This window comes from Mustelus asterias, chromosome 13 (assembly GCF_964213995.1).
Source record: "Mustelus asterias chromosome 13, sMusAst1.hap1.1, whole genome shotgun sequence".
Taxonomy (NCBI): Eukaryota; Metazoa; Chordata; class Chondrichthyes; order Carcharhiniformes; family Triakidae; genus Mustelus; species Mustelus asterias.
This window is the reverse complement of record NC_135813.1, coordinates 53,766,497-53,786,803: the sequence shown is the minus strand read 5'-3', so window position 1 is coordinate 53,786,803 and position 20,307 is coordinate 53,766,497. Positions and strand designations below refer to the sequence as shown.

The window sequence follows — 20,307 nt, the reverse complement described above, 5'->3', positions numbered from 1 at the left end:
CAACCTTAATTCAAACATGGGCAGAAGAAGTGAACTCCAGTGAGAGTGGCTGCCCTTGGCATCTTCCTGCATGTAGGGCATTCAAATGCTCAGAAAAATTGAACAAATTGTAGTCTCTTCAAGGCTGGGGAATGATCCCAAATCACCAAAGGAATTACTGGATTTCTCCCTAATAGGGACAGGAGCCCTCCTCAACCATTTGAAGTGAATTACTGATATGGACTGCCCACACTATGGCAAATATCAGCTTATAGCCTGGTTGGTCAGCTAAGATTTGGTGAAGTATCTAATCAATTACTGCATGATTTCTTTCACAAACCTCATTTCTAAAGGAACTTTCTGCTATTGTGTTCATCATTGTGATGTTTATATTTTCACATGGACACAGATCCATCATTGGCAAACTCACTTTGTACTGTCAGTCAGGAATTTAGCCAGTGCTTCCAGTCCACATCCTATCCATTTTTCCATTATCTTTGTCTTCACTATATATTACAGTTAACAGACTGAATGTTGTTGTCATCTCTATGAAGTGTAAGATAAAAAAATGTTTTTGTCCCTATCCCATTCCTTCAAGTTCATTGCTACAATTTTTTTAAAATCTCTTGCTAATAAGAGACACACCAAGGGCACTCCTCAATGAATCGGGGCTGATTCTTTGGTTAGAGTTCTGGATGTGTCAGGTTGTGAGGTTACAGATTGTGGTTGCTGCTGATGGTCCACAGCCCTTCATGGATGCCCCAGTTTTGAGGTGTTGGATCTGTTCTGAATCTATCCTATTTTGGCATTTGATAGTGCCACACAGCACAGTTGAAGTGTCCTCAGTGTAAAGATGGGAGTTTGTCTCCACAAAGGATGGACAAACTGCCATTGTAGTTTGCAAACAAGGTCTTTTATCCTTTAAACTAATACCTCCTGATGTCCTCAACACTTCTTTAACACCGCAATTAGAAATGTTAGGTCTTCTGAAGGGGACACAATCGTGTCCCAATTGTGTAAAATGTAAATGTAAAAGATTTCCCAAAAACAATTGTCACATTGTGTTCCTTATCTAATTTTATTTGAGCCTTTTTCACAACCAGCTTACTTAACAGTGTAAGGGTATTACTCCTACACAGAATCATCATTCTCTTTGGTGAACATAACGCGCTATCGTTCCCAAACCCGAAGTATAACTTTCATATTCTTTAACCTTAGTTTGGTCTTTACCATTTAGTGAATCCAGGTAGGACTTTAGTCAATTCACGCCCCGTACTGTGGACATAAACCCACAGTGTAATGCAGCATAACTGAATGAGTCCACCACTAGAATACCCATTACACGGCTAAAGCTTCTGATGACCGATACAATTCTTCCTGATTGATCAGTATCATCTTCCTCTTTCAAACATTAATTTCATGTGTCAGCTCATAAACCCTACTACTCCATTTCAGATAATTCATCATCGAATGATTTTTGAGTCACATGTGAGGCATCTGTTGACCATTCCTTGGTTATTCCTGGGGCTTATTCTGCTACCTGTCATCTATTAGAGTTACCAAAAGCATCTCTATCCTCATTTCTTTAGTTTGTGGTTCTTTTTTCATATTGATGCTTGCTATCTTTAAATGCTCCAGCATCTAACCCCCATTTTTTGTGCTATTGCTTCATGTTTTATTGGTGTCAGGAAAGTGGCTGGAAATTCATGTCTCTGCAAATTGTTTTTTAAAGCTTCATACATCTGTTCCAAAAGCGCTTTTCCTTCTGGAAATCTAATCCAGTCAAGACCAGGAGCCTATCCAAGTTTGATATTTTAGCACAATCCAACAAATTGAAAACAAGCACTGAATTAAGGATCTCCAAACAAAATTTCTGCTATCTGTTATATAATCTGTTAAATTGACGATATATTCTTCTACAGAATAATCATCCATCCTTCTAAATGTATCAAAATCTGACCATGTCACATATGTATTTAACAGATCATCTTTCTTATAAATTTTGTTCGTAAATTTGAAGTGTATCCAAACCTTCCTCAGTGTCCAAAGGATAAACCTCCAGTTCTGAAAATACTTTGCACCTGATCCTGCTTCTGTTGGGTAGGCTTCATAGGTTAGGTTTTCATTGGAGCAGAGAGGAGGGTAGGTTTTCATTGGAGCAGAGGAGGGTAGGTTTTCATTGGAGCAGAGAGGAGGGTAGGTTTTCATTGGAGCAGAGAGGAGGGTAGGTTTTCATTGGAGCAGAGAGGAGGGTAGGTTTTCATTGGAGCAGAGAGGAGGGTAGGTTTTCATTGGAGCAGAGAGGAGGGTAGGTTTTCATTGGAGCAGAGAGGAGGGTAGGTTTTCATTGGAGCAGAGAGGAGGGTAGGTTTTCATTGGAGCAGAGAGGAGGGTAGGTTTTCATTGGAGCAGAGAGGATCGAGGTGTACAAGATTATGAGGGACGTGGACAGAGTGGTTAAGGAGCAGGTGTTCCCCTTAGTTGAAGAGTCAGTCACAAGGGGACACAGGTTCAAGGTGAGGGGCCAGAGGTTTAGGGGGAATATGGAGAAAATCTTTTTTACTCAGAGGGTGGTGACAGTCTGGAACGCGCTGCCTGGGAGGGTGGTGGAGGCAGGTTGCCTCACATCCTTTAAAAAGTACATGGATGAGCAGTTGGCGTATCATAACTTTCAAGGCTATGGGCCAAGTGCTGGTAAATGGAATTGGGTGGGAGGCCAGGTGTTTCTCACCTATGTGCAGTGCAGACTCAATGGGCTGAAGGGCCACTTCTGCACTGCAAGATTCTGAGATTACTATGGAATGGGAAACAACTCTGCAGCATGCACCCAACCTTTGACAGAGTCCAAACCTTTACATCCTCAACTGGACAGTTCTGGGTGGGCAAAGTGCTGGGCAGGAATAGAGTATTATTTGGGGATCGCGGGTGGTGAAGAAAGCTAATAAATGCTAGCTGCACACTGTTACACAAATCATAAATACCAGCCACAGTGACCGTGAAGATGCCTCCCTGATTCCACTGTCTAATCAGTCATGTCCAAAATCCCTATGTGGAGCTCTCACAACTAGTAACCAAGGATGAAAAAGGTCACAGAGCGGGCTGCAAAGGATGATTGCACAGATTGGGAGCCTGTTACCAGCAGCTTGATAACATGTCTTTGGCATTCTGGAGCCCATAGACACATCCTGGATGATATTCATTTCCACATTTTGTTCCTGGATGATATCAATTTCCACACTGAAGCTAACAGGAATCAGGAATATTAAAATGGAGATAAATTGGCACTGCAGGAGGACTTTAAGACAATTGTTTTAAAGAAAATGGAACAACATAGTTGTCATGATTAAACAGGTACAGAAGTTGGTGGACCTATTGAAAGGACTACTTGCCATGATGTGCATCAAACGATTAATGCCCAAAACAGGCAGAGGAGCACAGTCCGAAGATTACTGAACTAATAATTCAGAGGCCTAGACTAATGATCTGGGGATATGAGTTCAATTCTCACCGAGGGGGAATATAAACACAGTTAATTAAATAAATCTGCAAAACAAAAGATAGGATCAGGAACAGTCACAATAAAACTACCATCTGGTTCACTAATATCCTTCAGGGAAGGAAATCTGCCATACTTTCCGGTCTGGTCTCCATGTGACTCCAAGACCACAGCAATGTGATCAACTCCTAGCTACTCTCTGAAATGACCTAGCAAGTCATTAAGTTGTATAAAACTGCTAATATCTGGGGACATTGGCCAATATTGTCAAAGCTATGCCAAGGATGAGTCACATAGAGGTGTCACACTCTCAGAATTATAGTTTTCAGTTAATGTCCCAGACACTTTCATCCCCTTTCACAAGTATGTTCTATCCCGCCAGCAGAACAGGCCCACTAGAGGTGGTGGCAGTCATATACAGTCCTGTCACCTCCTGAATACCACATTCAAATTTGCCTTACAAGTAACACACTATTCTGACTTGGAAATATATTGCCATTTCTTCACTGTCACTGGAAATCTCTCCGTAACAGCACTCCCCTACACCACATGGATTGCAGGAGTTCGGGAAGGACATTCACCACCTTAAGGGAAATTAGGGATGGGCAATAAATGCTGGCCTTGCCAGCAACACACACATCCCAAAAACAAATGAAAGACTGAGGGGGGAGTGGCTGAGGGAGCAGTGGTGAATAAGTAAACAATTAACAGGAGGAGCGCAGCTCCATGTTATTCACAACGATGGGAGAACCCAGCACAAGAGTGCAAAAAACAAGATTGAAGTGTTTGTAACCATCTTCAGCCAGAAGTACCAAGTGGATGATCCATCTCAACCTACTCAACAAATCCCAATCTTCAGCCATTTTGATTCACTCTAAGTGATATTAAGGCACGGTTGAACTTGCTGGATACAGCAAAGGCAATGGACCCTAAGCTACAAAAATGCTCCAGAACTAACTGCAACCCCAGCCAGGCTGTTCAGATACAGCTACAAACCGAATGTACTCAACAATGTGGAATATTACCTTGGTTATGCCCTGCCCACAAAAAACAAATCGAACCAATTTTTTTTTCATTCTTTCACAGGATGTAGTCATTGCTGACTAGGCCAGCATGTTCATTGCCCTTGCCTTTGAGAAGGTGGTGGTGAGCCATCTTCTTGAACCGCTGCAATCCATGTGGTGTAGGTACACCCACAATGCTGTTAGGGAGGTGAATTACTGCCCAGTCTACTCTCAGTCATCAGCAATGTAATAGGTGCAGTTCACAGTGTTATCCAATGGCACTTGCTCATCAATAACCTTGTTACTGATGCTCAGTTTGGGTTTCACCAGGTCTTAGTCCAAACATGGGCAAAAGAGCTAAATGCAGAAGACAGTGAGAATGACTGCACTGATTATCAAGGTAGCATTTCACCAAGTATGGTATCAAAGAGTTTGAATAAAATTGAAGTCAATGGGAAAATTCTCCACTGGTTAGAATCATACCTAACACAATTGTTGGACCCATGCACCAGGACATCGCTGCAGGATTCCACCATGTAGTCAACCATCTTCAGCTGCTTCATCACAGACTTCAATTGCAGCATAAAGTCAGAAGTGGGGATGTTCACTGATGATTGCAGTCTTCAGTACCATTGGCAATTCCTCAGATACTGATGTAGACAGTGTCCATATGCAGCAACACCTGACCAACATTCAGGCTTGGACTGTTCGGTGTCAAATGCCAGACAATGATCATCTCCAACAAAACAGTCTAAACGTTTTGACATTCAATGGCTGTACCATCACTGAATTCCAAATCACCAACATCCTGAGGGTTAACATTGACCAGGGACTTAACTGGATGAGCCATGTAAATACTGTGGCTACAGAAGTTGGTCAGAAGTATTCTGTGTTGATTGACTCACCTCCTGACTCCCAAAGCCTACCCACCACCTACATGCACAAGTCAGGAGTGTGATGGAATACTCTCCTCTTGCCTGGATGGGAGTGCAACTTCAACAACACTCAAGAAGCTCGACACCATCCAGGACAAAGCAGCCCACTTGATTGCTACCCCTCCATCACCTTACAAATGCAACATCACTTGCACATAGTGGCAGAAGTATACCTGTCTACCCTCACCAAGGCGCCTTCAACAGTTCCTTCCAAACTTGCAACCCCTGTCACAGAAGAACAAGGGCAGCAGCCACATGGGAATACCACCATCAACAAGATCCCTGCCAAGTCCAAAAGACCATTTTGTTGCTGGGTCAAAATTTGCTAACTCTCTCTAACAACATTGTGGGAATACCTACTTAGACTGGAGTGACTGATGAAGGTAGCTAACCACCCTCCTTCTCAAGGGCCTTGCCATGAAGCTCACATTTCACAAATGGATAAAGAAAAACTGAATGGTCGAAAAAGATCCAGTTGGAGTTATCTTTATTACAATTACCATTTTGAAGCAAGCACACAGAAAAGAGGAGAAGGGCTTTTCCACAACCCATATTTTCAGACTATCCACAGCAGTGCGACATTGAGCTGGAGATAGTCAAGTTGCTGCAACACCTAATGATCTGCTGGAAAGAAATATGTCAGGGGTTTGACACACAATTGCACCTGCTTTTCAATACTGATCTGGAGGGGTCTATGTTTACTCAACAACAGTAAGAGCGTGTACAAAGCGTGTTCCCAGCCCAATAAGAGTTCTCTTTCCTTTACCTTGGAATATAATATAAAACAGATGGACACTTAACGACAGTCCCAAATATCTTGCACTGCAACTGATACAACCTGAAATCTCACAAAGTAAGAATTACGGACAGCTTCCAATGTACTAAATCCATTCACATGCTGCAGGTCAGTGCAAAGTGCCAATGGGTGAAAGGAATGGCTTTTGTGGAATAGGGAGCTCTTCAAGCAGACTCCAGTATATTAGTGAGCTGCAAACAGCCCCCTTCAAAAAGCCCAGCACTTAAACATTATCAGCTGTGTCCAGGACACAGCTCCATGGGGCATTAATCCTTCCCCCAATTTGTCTGCAATCTCCAAGGTAGTCTGGCCTCACTGCTGTCAACTTCTCAACAACAAATATACATTTGTTACCAAATATTAACTATATTAAAGAAGCTTTTTTCCAAGTTACAGCAATCAACTTGGCAACTCTAAAAATGCACATCAGACTCTCAATGTAGTAAATCCAGAATGAGGATATCCCTCCCTCTCAACAGAAAAGGGAAACAATAAACCATAAAACCCAAAGAACAGAAAATGAACAGAAATCGTGCCCAGAAATAGCAAAAAAAATGAAGGAAGATGATTTAGCCAGTCCTAAGATATTTGATTCAACCGATTTAGTGGCCATTTTGAAAGTAAGGATACCTGCAATAAATGATACCTGATGCAATGTTCTTAGGTGGCTGGAATTTACAGATTTCACTGCATTACTTAGTGTGGTACACTCAGCCCCCGTTCATCTCTGTAACTAATGTTCAGCTGCACCAACACTGAATTTGCTCGCTGCAGAGTTTATCCTGCACATCAGGGCACAGTGACATAACTCACTCAACCCAATCTGTTTGAAACCAGCAGCACCTCAGGGTCAGACACTGGTTCACGCAGAATCCGGAGTTTTGATACATACTCCATGGAAGTATTAAATCCTGATTCAATATGAATTATGGAATGCACTGCTTTACCCCAGTGAAGAAGGATTGAATAAATCTAAATTCCTCAGCCAATCACAGATGAGAGCTGGGAACGCCCCCTTCCAGAGGCTGATCAGTTTCCATCAACAACAATTTTGAAAGCAAGTCTTTTTGTATCTGTGTGCCGGCAATGATTAGCACAAGTGATTGTGTCTGGCCAGTTATCCCACTTAACTGGGATTTCAAGAACACAAGAAATAGGATGGAGATTTACGGATTTTGGGGAATGAAAAAGGAAAGAATGTTCCATAGGAACGAGAACTATTTGTTCTGAATTTCTATTCTGTACGGACAGCGATGACTTTTGCAAACTCCTTGTACAGGATTTCAGACGGTGAGGATTTCACAAGTGATTACTGGGGTTGGATTCTGCTGCTTTTGTTTCTGCTTTCAATTACATCCAGGACTGCATTTTGTTCATTCTCACAGTTAGTCAATGATTTGATGCATTTGTTTTCTATTTTTGTTGATTACGCACAGTGGTTAGCACTGCTGTCTTACAGTGCCAGGGATCTGGGTTCAATTCCCAGCTTGGGTCATTGCCTGTGTGGAGTCTGCACGTTCTCCCTGTCTGTGTGGGTTTCCTCCAGGTACTCCAGTTTCCTCCCACAGTCTGAAAGATGTGCTGGTTAGGTGCATTGGCCATGCTAAATTCTCCCTCAGTGGACCCGAACAGATGTAACTTCATTGCAGTGTTAATGTAAGCCTACTTGCGATAAATAAATAAACGTTTAGGAGCAGGAGTCGGCTCAGGATCCATTGAGCTTGCTTCGTTATTCGATAAGGCCGTAGATGATCTTCTACATCAGCAGCACTTTCCTACCCATAGCCAATAGCGCCTAAAGGTCCATCCATCTCTGCCTGGAATATACCCATCCACGGCTCTCTGGGTACAGAATTCCAAAGATTCACAACCCTCTGAATGAAGGCACTTCTCCTCACCACACTCCTAAAGAGGTGACCCATTACCCTGAGACTATGACCTGTATTTTAGACTCTCCAACAAGGGGGAAACAGCTTCTCAATACTGTTTGGATTGGACAATGGACCCTGAGTCTGTTCCTGCTCCTAAACATTTATTTGTCACAAGTAGGCTTACATTAACATTGCAACGAAGTTACTGTGAAAATCCCCTAATCGCCACACTCCGGCGCCTGTTCAGGTATACGGAGGGAGAATTTAGCATGGCCAGCCTCTCAGTATCTAGCCTGCCAAGGCTTTTCAGGAATTTTATAGGAGTTTTGAGATCACCCCTCATTCTTCTAAACTACAAAGAATATAGATCCATCTTACTCGATCACTACCCTTCTCATCCTGGGAATCAACATGGTGAATCTCTGCTAAAACCCTTCCAAGGCAAATATATTCCTCCTTCTTGAACTAAAACAGCACACAGTACTCCAGGTGTGGTCTCATCAAAGCTCTGAACAATTGCAACAAGACCTTCTTATACTCAGGGGATAAGTAGCAAGCTGGCTTCAGAACAGAAGACAGAGTAGAACAGAACAGATAAGAAACAATTTACCAAAATTTGGACTTGAAAATCAGAAGTCGTTTCAAAATCTGTGGAAGGAGATCAAATTAACACAGCCAGAGACAACACTGAGAAAAACCTCAGCATGGGTGTGTAATTAGCAAATACATTTCGATATTAATCAGCATGAACATCAACATATTTTGGGTGGCCACAACCTCCTTGGAGTTTAAATGGGGCAGAGAAGCAATGTGTCTGAGGGGTACAGATGCCCAAATCACAATACTGTGAAGTAGGGTAATGAAGCTGCCCAAGCACCAGGGTTCATTTCCAGAGTGACAGAATTAACAAGAGGAGAGGTTAACATAGAAAAACTACAGCACAAAACAGGCCCTTCGGCCCCACAAGTTGTGCCGAACTTATCCCTACCTTTTAGGCCTACCTATAACCCTCCATCCTATTAAGTCCCATGTACTCATCCAGGAGTCTCTTAAAAGACCCTACTGAGTTTGCCTCCACCACCACGGACGGCAGCCGATTCCACTCGCCCACCACCCTCTGTGTGAAAAACTTACCCCTAACATTTCCCCTGTACCTACTTGTATGGAACTTGGTTTGACCACATTTGGTTAGGGCTGTACATATTCCATATTATAGAAAGGATGTAGAAGCACTGGGAAAAAAATGCAAGGAAGATTTTACAGGGATGATACCAGAACGAGAAGTTATACTTATCAAGAATGGCTGGAAGCCTAAGGGGTGACCGAATAGAGATCTTTAAAATCATGAAGGGGCTTGGTAAGGTAAAGGTAAAGACATTGCCACTTGTGGGAGAGATCAAGTCTATCTATAATCTTTATCAACTAACTTAGATGAAGGGACTAAATGTAATGTAATCATAGAAATCATAGAAATCATAGAAACCCTACAGTGCAGAAGGAGGCCATTCGGCCCATCGAGTCTGCACCGACCACAATCCCACCCAGGCCCTACCCCCACATATTTACCCGCTAATCCCTCTAACCTACACATCCCAGGACTCTAAGGGGCAATTTTTAACCTGGCCAATCAACCTAACCCGCACATCTTTGGACTGTGGGAGGAAACCGGAGCACCCGGAGGAAACCCACGCAGACACGAGGAGAATGTGCAAACTCCACACAGACAGTGACCCGTATTCAAGTTTGCTGGCAAAACAAAATTCAGTGAGGAAATAGGCTACGAGAAGGACGGTGTCTGAAAATGGATTTAGATGGCAGATGGAACATAATGTTGAACATGTGAGCTTCCACTTTGACAGGAAGAAGCAGAGTACTTTATAAATGGGAGGAGTCTGTACAGTGGTAAGAATGTGGAACTCGCAATCACAAGGAATAGAATAAATAGCACAGGTGCATTTAAGGGGACGGTAGATAAGCACATGGTGGGAGAAAGGAATAGAAAAATTATGAGTCGGGCTTCTGAAGAGTGATTGGAGAAGGTTTGTGTTGAGCATATTGAGTTATATTGAATGCTCTGTTCCTATGCTCGAAGTTCTGTGACATGCCAAACCCCTTGCAGTAAAAGCTAACACAACATTTCCTTTCCTAATTGCTTGCTATATCTTCATCTAAACTTGCTGTAATTTGTGTATAACGATAGCCAAGGTCCTCTGCATACCAACAATTAGAGTCATAGCCATACAGTATAGAAGAGGCCCTTCAGCCCATCAAGTCTGCACCAACATAACTATACTAATCCCACTTTCCAGCACTTGGCCCTTAGCCTTGAATGTTGTGACATTTCAAGTCATCCATGTACTCTTTAAAGGTTGTGAGGTTTTCCGCCTCTACTACCCTCCCAGGCAACACATTCCAGACTTTCTGGGTGAAAACATTTTTCCTCAAATAACTTCAAAAACAGCCCTTACCTTAAAAATTATGCCCCCTCTTTACTGACCCTGGAACGAAGGGGAATAGCTACTTCCTATTCACCCTGTCCAAATCCCTCATAATCTTATACACCTCAATCAGATCCCCCCTCAGCCTTCTCTGCTCTAAAGAAAATAATCCAAGCCTATCCAGGCTCTCCTTTTTGCTGAAATGCTCCATCCCAGGCAACATCCTGGTGAACCTCCTCTGTACCCTCTCTAGTGGCTATCACATCCTTCCTATAGTGAGACTACCAAAATTGCACACACTACTCCAGCTGTAGCCTAACCAACATTCTGTACAGACTCCTCGCCATTTATAAAATCTTCTGCTTCTTCCTGTCAAAGTGAAAGTTCACATGTTCAAACATTATGTTCCATCTGCCATCTTCCTGCCCAAACATTAACCTGTCTAAATCCATTTTCAGACATTGTCCTTCTCTCAGCCTACTTCCTCACTGAATTTTGTTTTGCCAGCAAACTTGAATACATTACATTTAGTCCCCTCAGCTAAGTCAATTGATAAAGATTATAGATAGCTGGGGCCCAATCACTGATCCTCGTATTTTCCCAACTAGTTATAGCCCGCAAACTTGAAAATTGATCTAACCATTTCAAGTCTTTGTTTTCTGTCCATGAAACAACCCCCATGTGCTGATAGTATATTAGCCCCCCAATCTCATGAGCCCAGATGTTGTGTTATCATTTCATGTGTGACACCTTATTGAATATTTTTGAAAACCAAAATATACCACCCTTATTGACCCTTTTAGCTACATCTTCAAATGTGATTTCCCTTTTGTATCATGTTTAATCTGCCTAATCATCCAAAATGCCCTGCTACCTGACCCCTAATAACAGATTAGATTCTAGCATTTCCGGGAAAACTGAGTTCAAGTTCACTGGTCTATTGTTCCCATTTTCTCTTTCCCTCCTTTCTTGATTAACAGGGTTGTATTTTCTACCATCTAATCAAGGACTGTTCAGGAATCTAGGGACTTCCATAAGATCGAAAACAAGGCATCCATGATATTTACAGCTACCTCTTGTAGAGCTGTTGGATGTAAGCCATTCAGTTCCAGGGGATTGGTTCACTGTTTCATAGAATCCCTACAGTGCAGAAGGAGGCCATGTGGCCCATCGAGTCTGCACTGACCATTGGTCCTATCCCCATAACCCAATCTATTTACCCTGACACTGAGGGGCAATTTAGCATGGTCAATCAACCTAACCCGCACTACTTTGGAGTCACATTAATTTCTCCAGTACTATTTCTTTATTAATATCAATGACTTGAAGTTTCTCATTCGCATTAGACTCTTGTCTACAATTCCAATTTGTGGTTTTCCATTACAGAAGCCATGTTGAGCAGATACAGGAGTCAGTGATGAGAAGGTGTCCTACCTTGCTGCAAGGTATCAAGAAGCTATCCTATTGTTGTTAGGGCAACAGGACAGTTGTTAAATATGAGGATCAGTGATTGGGCCCCAGCTATCTATAATCTTTATCAATTGACTTTATCAATTGACAGTTAACAGTTGTTAGGGCTACAGGACAGGCATGTGCCTGTTAAAAAGGATAGGAAGGGTAGGATTCGAGAACCGTGGATAACCAGGGAAATTGAGGGACTGGTCAAAAAGAAAAGAGAGGCGTATGGTAGGTCCAGGCAGCTAAAAACGGAGGGAGCTCTGGAGGAGTACAAAGAAAGTAGGAAAGAACTTAAACGGGGAATTAGAAGAGCAAAAAGGGGTCACGAAATGTTCTTGGCAGACAGGATTAAGGAGAATCCCAAGGCATTTTATTCATACGTTAGGAACAAAAGGGTTGTCAGGGAAAAAATCGGACCTCTCAGGGACAAAAGTGGGGAATTATGCTTGGAGCCCAAAGAAGTAGGGGAGATCCTAAATGAATACTTTGCGTCGGTATTCACAAAGGAGAGGGATGTGTTGACTGGGAGTGTCTCGGAGGGGAGTGTTGAACCGTTGGAGAAAATCTCCATTACAAAGGAGGAAGTGTTAGGTTTGTTAGAGAATTTAAAGACTGACAAATCCCCAGGGCCTGATGGAATCTATCCAAGGCTGCTCAGGGAGACGAGAGATGAAATCGCTGGGCCTCTGGCGCAAATCTTTGTCTCGTCACTGGATGCAGGTGAGGTCCCAGAGGATTGGAGGATAGCTAATGTGGTCCCGTTATTTAAGAAGGGTAGGAAGGATAACCCGGGTAATTATAGGCCGGTGAGCTTGACGTCCGTGGTGGGGAAGTTGTTGGAGAAGATTCTTAGTGATAGGATGTATGTGCATTTAGAAAGGAATAAACTCATTAACGATAGTCAGCATGGTTTTGTGAGAGGGAGGTCATGCCTCACTAACCTGGTGGAGTTTTTTGAAGAAGTGACCAAAATGGTTGACGAGGGAAGGGCCGTGGATGTTGTCTATATGGACTTTAGTAAAGCGTTTGACAAAGTCCCTCATGGTAGGCTGGTGAAAAAGGTTGGATCTCATGGGATAAAGGGGGAGGTGGCTAGATGGGTGGAGAACTGGCTTGGTCACAGAAGACAGAGGGTGGTAGTGGAAGGGTCTTTTTCCGGCTGGAGGCCTGTGACTAGTGGTGTTCCGCAGGGCTCTGTATTGGGACCTCTGCTGTTTGTGATTTATATAAATGATCTGGAAGAAGGTGTAACTGGGGTGATCAGTAAGTTTGCGGACGACACAAAATTGGCAGGACTTGCAGATAGTGAGGAGCACTGTCAGAAGCTACAGAAGGATATAGATAGGCTGGAAATCTGGGCAAAGAAATGGCAGATGGAGTTCAATCCTGATGAATGCGAAGTGATGCATTTTGGTAGAAATAATGTAGGGAGGAGCTATATGATAAATGGCAGAACCATAAAGGGTGTAGATACGCAGAGGGATCTGGGTGTGCAAGTCCACAGATCCTTGAAAGTGACGTCACAGGTGGAGAAGGTGGTGAAGAAGGCATATGGCATGCTTGCCTTTATAGGACGGGGCATAGAGTATAAAAGTTGGGGTCTGATGTTGCAGATGTATAGAACGTTGGTTCGGCCGCATCTGGAATACTGCGTCCAGTTCTGGTCGCCACACTACCAGAAGGACGTGGAGGCTTTGGAGAGAGTACACAGGAGGTTTACCAGGATGTTGCCTGGTATGGAGGGGCTTAGTTATGAGGAGAGATTGGGTAAACTGGGGTTGTTCTCCCTGGAAAGACGGAGGATGAGGGGAGACTTAATAGAGGTGTATAAAATTATGAAAGGCATAGATAGGGTGAACGGTGGGAAGCTTTTCCCCAGGTCGGTGGTGACGTTCACGAGGGGTCATAGGTTCAAGGTGAAGGGGGGGAGGTTTAACACGGATATCAGATGGACATACTTTACACAGAGGGTGGTGGGGGCCTGGAATGCGCTGCCAGGCAAGGTGGTGGAGGCGGACACACTGGGAACATTTAAGACTTATCTAGACAGCCATATGAACGGAGTGGGGATGGAGGGATACAAAAGAATGGTCTAGTTTGGACCAGGGAGCGGCGGGGGCTTGGAGAGCCAAAGGGCCTGTTCCTGTGCTGTATTGTTCTTTGTTATTCTCACACAACAGATTACATACACATTCCCCAGCAAAAGTCTGTCTGGATAGTGGGCGGAAGCAGGAACATGGACAGAATTTAGACCCACCATCTCCCAAACCCAAGGATATTATGGTCAATTGCTGTTATCCTGATGCAAGCCCCAACCAGAGAGAGTTAACTCAGCACGGACCTAGGGCTGAAGCGGAAACCTTCTGCTCTGTGTGGCTGAGCACCAGCTCACTTCTACCCAACAAGTCATCAGAGCAACTTAACATGGATCGCTTGTGCTGTCCCGCTTCACTTTCAAGGAGGTGCACAGGAACAGTTAAGATTGCAAAGGTTCCCAAATCATCCTTTCAAGTGGGCAAACACCCAGCCCCCCTAGCATGGTTACAGCAGTGGTTTGGTTCACAACAGTCACTACAGGAATCGTGTTTATTTCAGAGTCACTGAATTCAATCGGAGCAATTTAAATGAACAATAGTGTGGGAAAGACATTATCTGAGCCGAAGGGAACCAGAATCATACAAGAAAAAAAGTGGGACATGGCAGATCGGGAAGAGGTATTATGGTTGGTATTATGTGGGTCTAGACTGAATATAAGCAGGGCATTTACCCCAGGTGGATCACAACAGAGCCTGAACATCTCCTCACTCAATGGACACATGAACACATTTTGAGACTGGGATTGGCTGATTTTTCCCTTGCAAACCCAGCAGCAGTGACATCAATTCAAACACCCCCACTGCAGTCCCGCTTCAGATCAGTTAACACAGCAGAGACTGGTACAGTCACAGGGGACCTCCTCCTCTTCACAGCTCAGCAACATGTTGACATTACCATGACTCAGAGTTAGAAGGAACAGAGATATTTTAATGTCCCTCACTACAAGCTACCGTACATTTTCATCAAAACTAAACAGCTGCATAGAAAACCTCAATGCATCTTTAGCTATTTATTACCTGCTTGTCACATAACAACTCATCTGGCAAGTGCCAGGATTTCTACTGAAGTATCACTGCCAAGGGGTCACAGTGATTACCAGCTTCAACAATCCCATAGGACATAAAGTTATTAGTGAATTATTGTAAACCAATGAACATTAAAACCAGTTTCACTGGTTATCAAAGTTTTATTTTTTCTCATGGAAGTTTAGAATTAAATACTACTTACCACCAGCTCGACTCTTCTTATCTGCAAAAACACAAAACAGCAGACGATTAAAAAGCATTTTCAACACAGCAACGGTGTAAGTGTATTTTCCATACCAAGTCCACTTGAGTCTTAAACAGTAACAGCTTTTCAACCCATATAATTCGGAAATCTGTCCTCCCAAACCCAAGCTGGGTCACAGACAGCTGTGTAACTTGTGCAAAACCAGATAGAGGTACTGGTTGATACAGGTCGATCACTGGGGGAAGTAACAGTAATTTGTGGATGACTGTGTGATGGTACATGAACTTCAGAAACTCAAAATATCAGCACCATGATGGATGCACAGTTTAAAACTACAGTCAATGAGAGGAGACAGGTTTACAATGCATGTATGTAAATGTACAAAATGGAGTGAATCAAATTGGCGTAAGGTTGGCATGTGTGCTGTTTGGAATCTCAGGTGGAGGCAGAGATGGACCATCCACTGGCCATTTCCGACTGAAAATGGGTTGCAAGCACTTCAGCTTTGTCTTCTGCACTGACATGTTAGACTACCCCAAGATTTAGGATGGGCAGTTTTACAGAGCCTCCTCCTCCAGTAGGTTGTTTAATTATCACTACCTTCTTGAACCATGAAGTCCATGGGATGTAGATATACCCACAGTGCTGTTAGGGAGGAAGTTCCAGGATTTTTACCCAGTGACAATGAAGGAACGATGATATACTTTCCAAGTCAGAACTGTGAGTGGCTTGGAGGGGAATTTCCAGGGTGGTGGGTTCCCATGTGTCTGCTGCTCTTCCCATGGTGAGCAGTAGACAATATGGGTTTGGAAGGTGCTCACAGAATCCCTACAGTGCAAGAGAATCCTTTGGCCCATCGAGTCTCTACCGATTCTCTGACAGAATATTTTCCCCAGGCCCTCTCCCTCTGCCCTATCCTGTAACCCCATGCATTTACCATGGCTGATCCATCTAACCTGCACATCTTTGAACACTAAGGAATAATTTAACATGACTAATCCAGCTAAACGGCACATCTTTGTTGTTGTCCAAGGAGCCTTTGTGAGTTCCTGCAGTGCATCTGATACATGGTACAAACTGCTGCTACAGTGCCTCAGTGGTGGAGGGATTAAATGTTTGTGGATGGGGTGCCAGTCAAGTGGGCTTCTTTGTCCTGGATTGTGTTGAGCTTTAAGTGTTGTTGGAGCTGCATTCATCCAGGCAAGTGGGGAGTATTCCATCACACTCTTAACTGTCCTGTAGATGGTGTAGTAAGAGTTTTAACAACACCAGGTTAAAGTCCAACAGGTTTATTTGGTAGCAAATACCATTAGCTTTTGGAGGGCTGCTCCTTCGTCAGATGGAGTGGAAATCTGCTCTCAAACAGGGCACAGTTTCACAAAATCAAGTTACAGAATACTGATTAGAATGCAAATCCCTACAGCCAACCAGGTCTTAAAGATACAGACAATGTGAGTGGAGGGAGCATTAAGCACAGGTTAAAGAGATGTGTATTGTCTCCAGACAGGACAGCCAGTGAGATTCTGCAAGTCCAGGAGGCAAGCTGTGGGGGTTACTGATAGTGTGATATAAATCCAACATCCCGGTTTAGGCAGTCCTCATGTGTGCGGAACTTGGCTATCAGTTTCTGCTCAGCGACTCTGCGCTGTTGTGTGTCGTGAAGGCTGCCTTGGAGAGCGCTTACCCGAAGATCAGAGGCTGAATGCCCGTGACCGCTGAAGTGCTCCCCCATAGGAAGAGAACGGGGAGCACTTCAGCGGTCACGGGCATTCAGCCTCTGATCTTCGGGTAAGCGTTCTCCAAGGCAGCCTTCACGACAGCGCAGAGTCGCTGAGCAGAAACTGATAGCCAAGTTCCGCACACATGAGGACAGCCTAAACCGGGATGTTGGATTTATGTCACACTATCAGTAATCCCCACAGCTTGCCTCCTGGACTTGCAGAATCTGACTGGCTGTCCTGTCTGGAATCAATACACATCTCTTTAACCTGTGCTTAATGCCCCCTCCACTCATTGTCTGTATCTTTAAGACCTGGTTGGCTGTAGGGATTTGCATTCTAATCAGTATTCTGTAACTTGATTTTGTGAAACTGTGCCCTGTTTGAGAGCAGATTTCCACTCCATCTGACGAAGGAGCAGCGCTCCGAAAGCTAATGGTATTTGCTACCAAATAAACCTGTTGGACTTTAACCTGGTGTTGTTAAAACTCTTACTGTGTTTACCCCAGTCCAACGCCGGCATCTCCACATCATGGCTACTGTAGATGGTGGACAGGCTTTGGGGAGTCGGGAGGTGAGTTACTCGCCACTGGGTTCCCAGCCTCTGAGCTGCTCTTGTAGCCACTGTGTTTATATGGCTAGTCCAGTTCAGTTTCTGTTCAATGGTAACCCTCAGGATATTGGTAGTGAGGGACTCTGTGATCGCAATACCATTGAATGTTGAGGAAAATGGTTAGATTCTCTCTTGTTGACGAATGGTTAGATTCTCTCTTGTTGACGAATTTACTGGATTTTTATGAAGATGTGACTAGTGTAGTTGACAGAGGGGAACCGGTGGATGTGGTGTTTTTAGATTTCCAGAAGGCATTCGATAAGGTGCCTCACAAAAGGTTGCTGCAGAAGATTGGGGTACACGGAGTTGGGGGTAAGGTGTTGGCGTGAATTGGGGATTGGCTATCTAACAGGAAGCAGAGAGTTGGAATAAATGGGTGCTTTTCTGGTTGGCAGTTGGTGACCAGTGGCGTGCCGCAGAGATCGGTGCTGGGGCCTCAACTGTTTACCATTTACATAGATGATCTGGAGGAGGGGACTGAGTGTAGGGTATCAAAGTTTGCTGATCACATGAAAAAGAGTGGGAAAACGAATTGCGTGGAGGACGCGGAAAGTCTGCAGAGAGATTTGGATAGGCTGAGCGAGTGGGCGAGGATCTGGCAGATGGAATATAACGTTGGCAAATGTGAGGTTATCCACTTCGGAAGAAATAATAGTAAATTGGAATATTATTTAAATGGAGAAAAATTACATCATGCTACTGTGCAGAGGGACCTGGGGGTCCTTGTGCACGAATCGCAAAAACTCAGTTTGCAGGTGCAGCAGGTGATCAAAAAGGCGAATGGAATGTTGGCCTTTATCGCGAAGGGGATAGAATATAAAAGCAGGGAGGTCTTGCTGCAACTATACAAGGCACTGGTGAGGCCGCAACTGGAGTACTGTGTGCAGTTTTGGTCCCCTTATTTGCAAAAGGATATATTGGCCTTGGAGGGAGTGCAGAGAAGGTTCACCAGGTTGATACCGGAGATGAGGGGTGTAGCTTATGAGGAGAGATTGAACAGATTGGGTCTGTACTCGTTGGAGTTTAGAGGCTGAGGGGTGATCTTATAGAGACATATAAGATAATGAAGGGGCTGGATAGGGTAGAGGTAGAGAGATTCTTTCCACTTAGAAGGGAAACCAGAACTAGAGGGCACAGCCTCAAAATAAGTGGGAGCCGGTTCAGAACAGAGTTGAGGGGGAACTTCTTCTCTCAGAGGATAGTGAATCTCTGGATTTCTCTGCCCATTGAAGTGGTGGAGGCTATCTCGTTGAATATGTTTAAATCACGGGTAGATAGATTTCTGATCGATAAGGGAATTAAGGGATATGGGGAGCAGGCGGGCAAGTGGAACTGATTCGCTTCAGATCAGCCATGATCTTGTTTAATGGTGGGGCAGGCTCGAGGGGCGAGATGGCCTACTCCTGTTCCTATTTCTTATGTTGTTATGGAGATGTTCATTGACTGGCACTTGTAAACCTGAGAAAAGTTACTGCGCAGAAAGAGGTCATACAGCCTATCATGTCTGCACTGGCCAAAAAAAGAGAAAAAGCTAGCTGCTCATTTTAATTCCATTTTCTAGCACCTGGTTATAGCAGGTTCCAGCATTTCAATCATAGAGACAGGAACTTTTTAAATGAGTTGCGTGTTTCAGCCTCAACCACCAACTCAGGCAGTGAATCGCAGACACCCACCACCCTCTGGGTGAAAAGATTTTTCCTCGTGTCCCCTCTGATCCATCTACCAATTGCCTTAAATCTATGACCCCTGGTAACTGACCCCTCAGCTAGGGGTCTTTCCTGTCTAGCCCCTCATAATTTTGTACATTAATTAGGTCACCCCTCAGCCTCCTCTGTTCTAAGGAAAACAACCCTTGCCTATCCAATCTCTCCTCATAGCTGCAATTTTCAAGCCCTGGCAACATTCTTGTAAATCTCCTCTGTACTCAATCCAGTGCAATTATGTTCTTCCTATAATATGGTGACCAGAACTGTACACAAAATTCCAGCTGTGGCCTAACCAGTGTGTTATACAGTTCCAGCTTTTATATTCAATACCTCACCCAATGAAGGAAAGCATTCCATATTCTTTCTTTACCACTTGTCCACCTGAACTACCACCTTCTAGGACTTGTGGACATACACTCCAAGGTGTCTCACTTCTCAGTCCCTCTCACTATCTTCCTGTTTAGTGAGTATTCCCTTACTTTGTTTACCTTCCCCAAATGTATTACCTCTCACTTTTCTGGACTGAATTCCATTTGTCACTTTTCCACTCACTCCACCAAACTATTGATGATTCTGGAGTTGACAGCTATCCTCTTCACTATCAAGTACACGGCCAATTTCTGTATCATCTGCAAATTTCCCAATCATGCTTCCACACTTAAGTCTAACACATTAATATATACAACAAACAGCAAGGGCACCAAGGCTGAGCCCTGAGGAACGCCACTGCAAACCGTTTTCCATTTCCAAAACCATCCATCGATCATTACCTTTGTTTCCTGTCACTGAGCCAGTTTTGAATCTAACCTGCCCCCTTCCCGTATCCCATGAGATTGGATTTTTCTGACCAATCTGCCATGTGGGACCTTGTCAAATGCCTTACTGAAATCCATGCACCACCCTCATCAAGCTTCCTCATTACTTTCTCAAAAAACAAAAAAAAAGTTACTAAGATATGATCTTCCC

At 43.8% G+C, this 20,307-nt stretch overlaps 1 protein-coding gene across 8 annotated transcripts in view; it reads right to left on the bottom strand.

Annotated features, from left to right (window-relative positions):
• The window catches only part of med15 (mediator complex subunit 15), a 146,322-nt gene that overhangs the window by 111,261 nt on the left and 14,754 nt on the right, over nucleotides 1–20,307 (bottom strand). For all 8 annotated transcript variants that reach the window (XM_078226766.1, XM_078226768.1, XM_078226770.1 and 5 more), the window contains exon 3: nucleotides 15,302–15,322. In XM_078226766.1, the coding sequence (XP_078082892.1) occupies nucleotides 15,302–15,322 (21 nt within the window). The remainder of the gene's footprint in view (nucleotides 1–15,301; nucleotides 15,323–20,307) is intronic.